The sequence below is a fragment of the Gossypium hirsutum genome, chromosome D01, assembly GCF_007990345.1.
Source record: "Gossypium hirsutum isolate 1008001.06 chromosome D01, Gossypium_hirsutum_v2.1, whole genome shotgun sequence".
Classification (NCBI taxonomy): Eukaryota; Viridiplantae; Streptophyta; class Magnoliopsida; order Malvales; family Malvaceae; genus Gossypium; species Gossypium hirsutum.
Genome location: NC_053437.1, coordinates 54,191,822 through 54,198,228, shown reverse-complemented (window position 1 = coordinate 54,198,228; position 6,407 = coordinate 54,191,822). Strand labels below are relative to the sequence as shown.

General features: G+C 31.2%; 1 protein-coding gene across 1 annotated transcript; it reads right to left on the bottom strand.

The window, feature by feature from the left end:
* Nucleotides 1-5,360: 5,360 nt before the first annotated feature.
* LOC107921926 (dirigent protein 4) lies at nucleotides 5,361-6,062 on the bottom strand. The gene has a single exon (XM_016851731.2). The coding sequence runs from the start codon at nucleotides 6,033-6,035 to the stop codon at nucleotides 5,478-5,480; it is 558 nt and encodes a 185-aa protein (XP_016707220.2). The 5' UTR covers nucleotides 6,036-6,062; the 3' UTR covers nucleotides 5,361-5,477.
* Between the last annotated feature and the right edge of the window lie 345 nt (nucleotides 6,063-6,407).

The window sequence follows — 6,407 nt, the reverse complement described above, 5'->3', positions numbered from 1 at the left end:
TCAATTCATATTCATGTGCACACATTTCCCAATTCAGAGAGCACACTCCCGCTAACCTCATTTCTTACAGCGGGATTACCAGTCCAGGCTAAATCCCCTGCAAGAGAGCACACTCCCGTGAACCTCATTTCTTACAGAGGGATTACCAGTCCAGGCTAAATTCAGACCCTAATTCGGATTACCCATCCGGGCTAAATCCATTTTCTACATATTCTTCGGGAGGGCTATATCAAGATCACCCGTCCGGGCTATATCCTTTTCACACATATTCTTCGGGAGGGCTATATCAGGATAGGATCAGCCGTCCGAGCTAGATCCTTTTTACCGTCAATTCCTTTTCAAAGATCCATCAAATTTTCCTTCCATTCAACTGGGTTTTTTTTTTCTCTTTTTATCAAATATACCAATGTTTCATCAATAACATACATTTCCAGCATCTAAGAATATAATTCAAGTTACACAAACTTACCGGGCTAAATTACAGAAATATCAAAATTTAGGGACATTTTGGTAATTTTCTATTTTTCTTGAATTTCCACCGAAATCTTGATCTAAATTAATATTTCATTCGATTTATTAATTTAAATGATAAAACAATTCATTTCATGCAATTTGGCCATTTTTGACATTTTTACAAAATTACCCTTAAAATTTTACTTTTATTCAATTTAGTCCCTGAACCAAAAACATGTAAATTAGCTATTGTAAAATAAACTCATATTAGCTGAATATTCACATATATTATTTTTCCTCCTCCACTCCATTCCACATCCTTGATATATATATTACCACTATTTACTTATTTACTTACAACAAGCTATTTACTTATTTACTCACAACAAGCTATTCATTTCATGCAATTTGGCCATTTTTGACATTTTTACAAAATTACCCTTAAAATTTTAATTTTATTCAATTTAGTCCCTGAACCTAAAACATGTAAATTAGCTATTTTAAATTAAACTCATATTAGCTGAATATTCACATATATTATTTTTCCTCCTCCTCCACTCCATTCCACATCCTTGATATATATATTACCACTATTAACTTATTTACTCACAACAAGCTATTCACTTCAGTCATGGTCACTAAATTAATTATATCTTAAGCTACAGAACTCCGAATTGAGATCCGTAATTTTTTTCTGAAACTAGACTCACATATCTTCTTACCATAAAATTTTCATAATTTGTGGTTTAGCCAATAAGTACAGTTTATTCTTTAGTGTCATCCATGTTCTGCTGTTTGACAGTTTCGGTCCTTCTTCACTAAAAATTAATTATCTCCTTGTACAGGATTCGGATGATGTTCTCATTTATTCCTTTTGAAAATCGAATTATTAAGGATTCTAAGAATATAATTTATAACTCATAATAATTTTTGTACAATTTTTAATAATTTTTCAAAGTCAAAACAAGGGAACCCAAATTCATTCTGACCTTGTCTCACAAAATTTATTATATCTCATAATTTACAGTTCCATTGATTACACGTTTCTTCTATGAGAAACTAGACTCAAGAATCTTTAATGTCATATTTTTTTAATCCTCTAATTCAATTTCCATGATTTATGGTGATTTTTAAAAGTTAACCTACTGTTGCTGTCCAAAACTATTTTAGTACAAAATGTTGATTACTAAATTTATAACACCCTTATTCCCTTTCTCTATAGTATTTCCCATCACTTTCTCTAATTTTTCTTCACTAACGTATCAAGAACATAGAACCTTATATAATAAAACCCTACATTAACATCAATTTCATACTTTTTTCAATCATATCAAACTCAAAAATATATTGAAATCTTGATGGTCTTACCTTGCTCTATTGATTTCAAACTTTAACTTGATTTTCTCTCTCCTCTAGCCTCTATTTCTTGAATCTAACTTGATATTCTAGCTCCCCATAATCTCCTTATCAATTTTCTCTCTTGGTGGCTATGGAAATTTCTTTGAATTCTAAGTGAAAATGGTGAATTTTTTTTTTGTGAGAGGACCAAATTGTAAAGAAAGCAAAAATTTCTTTCTTTCTCTCTTCTTCTCACATTGAATCATGGAAAAATGGTGGGATGATGGCTTCCATCTTTCTTTCCATATATACATATATATATACACTAAATAAAATAATAAAATATCATTAAGAAAAAAAATCAAATCAAAATATAATAAACTAATATTTATTTATTTATTTAATCTAAAATATCTCCAACATCATCATTATTTTCTAGATTTCTCTCTCTTCTAATTGACCATTTTGCCCTTTAGATCTTCTAAAATTTCATCCTTGAGTCATCACTTAATTTGGTAAAATTACAATTTAGTCCCTCATAATTCTTCATCTATTCAATTTGGTCCAAATTCTTTCATTTTCCTTAGTTTCTAGATTATTCCACCCTTAAAATATTTACACTATTGATCCTTCAAATTTTTCATATTTACATTTTAACCCTTCAAATTTTGAGTATTTACTATTGGGTAGCAAAACTTTTCTTACTTTTACAATTTAATCATTTCTTGAATTAATATGTCATAATATACTTCCCAATGTTGTCATAACTCAAAATTCTCCTTTTTGTCACTTTATTTCCTTACTATATCAAAAATAATATCTTATTGTAAAAATTTTCGGGGTATTACAAGTTACATACACACAATAAATTACTTACTCAAGATTGAGGTAAGTCATACAATTAACTTCACAAATGAATAAATCCATAAACAGATCTAGAATAAATTCAACTTAGGTCATGCCCAATGTATTGTTAGTCTAGATAGTCACCAATTCGGATATCCAAGACAATGTATCTCCCTAATTAGACTTGATAGACAACAAAATAGTCATTTGATCAATTTTCTTTATTTTGATTCTTCAGACTATAAATTGTTTAGATTACCTACTAATATAAATTGTCTCCTCGCATTATGATCCGACCACATGATGCAACTTGATATTAGTTAAATGTTACGCAATCAGTAAACCAATATTTGATTACACATTTTATTCTCCACATAGGTAGGATTGTTAAATTCATTGTTAGATTAATCATTATTAAATCAATATTTGTTCCTGATTAATTGTTAAATAAAATTCTTTCTAAGCAAGGCTCCGCATAGATATGATTATTAAATTCAAACTGTGTTAACAAACTTGTGTTGATTTAAATTCAAACTGTGTTAACAAACTTGTGTTGATTTTCTTTCTCTCATTTGCTTATCTTGTTATCTCCCTGCAAAATTGTCTTGTTCCGTTTTCCTATCCTAACTCTTGTTACAATAATAAAAGGAACAATAAATTGTAACAAAGGCAAATCGAGGTCGTTTCAATTGGTATCAGAGCAAACTACAAACACACTTGAAGGAGATCCTATGGTTGGTTTATAATCACGGAATCCATGAAGGAAGATATTTGATTTATTGAGTTTTGTTGTTGATTGACTCATCGAATTATGCTTATTGGAAAACTCCTGTAAGGGCTTTCATCATGTCAACAAATGAAGTTACTATTGGAATCTAATACCCTTAGTGTAATTATTTTGTCATTAATGCTTGCAACTTCTAAAACATATTTATTAATAAAATTTCATTGTTCAAATTATTATCTTTTGCATACTTCTCTTCAATGGTCTTTGGAACAACTCTAGGTTTAACAATCCTACCTATGCGGAGCCTTGCTTAGAAATAATTTTACTTAACAATTAATCAGGAACAACTCTTGATTTAGGCCCAGTTCACCCTTACACTAATGGATAATTGCAACATCAAAGTGGTGCCTAAATTGTTACAATTACTCTCCCCAGAAATCTCATAGTGCAATCACTTAAACTCTTCAAAGAATGTCTAATAAAAAAGTGTCAAAATATCAAGTATAATATAGTAAAATACTCGACAAATGAACACTCCAAAAGCACTCTCTACTATGTGTGTATGGCATCTTAAAAATAGGCTTTGAATTATTTCATCCCAAGTAAAAAAAAAAAAAAGAAAAAAGGATAGATCAGTCTTCAACAAATACAATCCCACTTAAAGTAAATCTGATCAGCTCGTTATCTTTTAAGACAGAAAGAAATCCTAGTCAAAATTCTAACTTCTAATTCTTGCATATGTTACTTGATCAAAATATAAATAACCAACATTAATTTTATACAAGTAATTAAATTTACCAATAACATCACTTTGATTGTCATAAACTGTTCAAACAGAGAATGAAATAGGTATATGGGACAGTCAACCAAAGTTCCTAATAGAGCCATTACGAGTTATGCCCTTTTGTTGAATAGGAAACTGCATTTTTGGCCCATTCAAAAGTTAAAATTTCAATTGAAGTAATTTTAATACAAAATGTTAAGCATTGGCACCATTTTTTATTTTATTTTATCTTGGTTCCATTACACAATTCTTGACTTCACCCCTACGGGTTACCATCACTGCACTGGGGTTTTCTCAGCTGAGAACATCGTGGAGGAAGAAGCAGAAATGAGTTACCTTTGAACAGGCGTAGCAGTCTTGGAATAGTATCCGGTGCTATGGCAATGCAAAATATCATTGCCCGCGCAAATATCATCTGTTTCTCCATTTTTCTACGCAATATTTACCTTACTGGTATTTGGTTTTTTGCTTCTGATTGTGTTACTTCTAGTGCTTAAATAGATTTTATGCTCGATTTTAAATATTAAAACCGCTGACACTGTACCAACTTAACTTTTCTGACTGAAACTAGTTTGAGAATCCCTGAAATTCTTAATTAATTTTCTTTTTGTAAATACAATCAATATGAGGGCCAAAGAAATAAATTGAAGCATATTTGGGTAGTAAAAGAAGCAATACCTTTTGTTTAAACATTATATCACTAATCATTTACCATACTGAGATGCGGTGTGCTTCTCTCGCCACTAAATTTATCCAGGGCAATCAGACGCTACCCTACGTATTAATCATTTACCATACTGAGTTCCTTGTTGGTTGCTTTGATAACTTCTTAAATAATAAAAAAGTTTAGAAGACAAAATATCTTCTTATTATTCTTACTTATTTCTTAACATTGAATTCGTTTGAAAAACAAAATAGTACAGATATATGACTAAAATAGAGTTCATAATTCATACAAGATTTTCAAGTTGCAATTTGTTTGGCAAGATAGAAATGGTCTTCACGGTAAATTCAAACTTTTTTTAATCAGATTAAAATGAATGTACAAGCTAGGTTATTATGTTGCAGGTCTATTATTAATGTTCCGTCTTCTTTAATTAGTGACTGGGGTCTATTGCAGCCAATTTTGTGGTGTTTTCATGGGGGAAATGAAATGTTCACTTATTCAAAAATAGAAATATAAATATTTTATATAGGCAAGGCAAGGGAATATTATTTTAAGTTGATTTATTTAAAAGTATGATGAAATTTACTAAATTTCTCATACATTTATTCTAATCAAGTGCTGCAAAACCATGTGAATTTTGCACAGTCCAAGAGAATGTCCTCTTAGTAATGAATTATGGTCACGTTATATTCAATAATAACAGTGGTGCCATCGAAAAAGTAATTCTTGAGTCGTGCATGCCCTTCTGCCATCCTGAATTCTCCTCTTCCTCCCACCACCGAAAGTTCACGTTCCGTCTCTATTAACGGATTCCTTGAAAATATGCTAATAGAGCTGCCCTTAAACTTTCCGGTAGTAAATCCAAAATCTAAGTACATCACCACGGTCGTTGAATTTTTGCCGGCCAAGATCCCAAGTCCCAGAGCATTCCCAATCACCTCTGAGTTGTCCCCAGGACCTATCTTGAGGGGATCATCAATGGCATATAGGGTGCCAAATGGCACTGATGAGTAGTTGTCGTTGCTTGTGTTGTTAGCTTGGGCTACCATGACTACTGTTGGGTTCTTACCGCGGAGAGTTTCGTGCAAAAAGAAGTGAAGATTAGTGACCTTAACCGGCCTGGGATCATATGGTAAGCTCTCTGAGTAGTATTGGCTCTGCACCGCTACTTGGGAGATGCAAACCATCAGAATCCAAGTCAACGTCAATGTTCCTCTCATTGTCTCTGCTCTACAAATTTATGGGGCGAAATATAGATGAAGGCTAGTATTTATTGCCTAAAACATTTTATATATCGTGTTGATTTCTCATCTGAAAAGATAAGGCAGGAATTAAGCTGAGTTAGTTTAAGGCTCTCTTTTGGTGACAATGTTTGCATAATTTCAATAACTTTTTTGTTTGGCTGAGAAAAAACAAAATTAAAGAAGAGAAGGAATCTTCATCACCTAATGGGTGTGAATCAAACAAAAAAAAATATTTTACTCAAAAATCATTTTAGAGATAGTAGTGAGCTTTAGTAATAAAATTTGAAATCTAGTTAAAATGTAAAATCTTACTTCTGAATTGTCGATTCAAAGATAATTTAATAAATT

What these genes read in the sequence shown, in the direction of transcription:
- LOC107921926 (XM_016851731.2), bottom strand. Translation starts at nt 6,035, where the DNA reads ATGAGAGGAACATTGACGTTGACTTGGATTCTGATGGTTTGCATCTCC.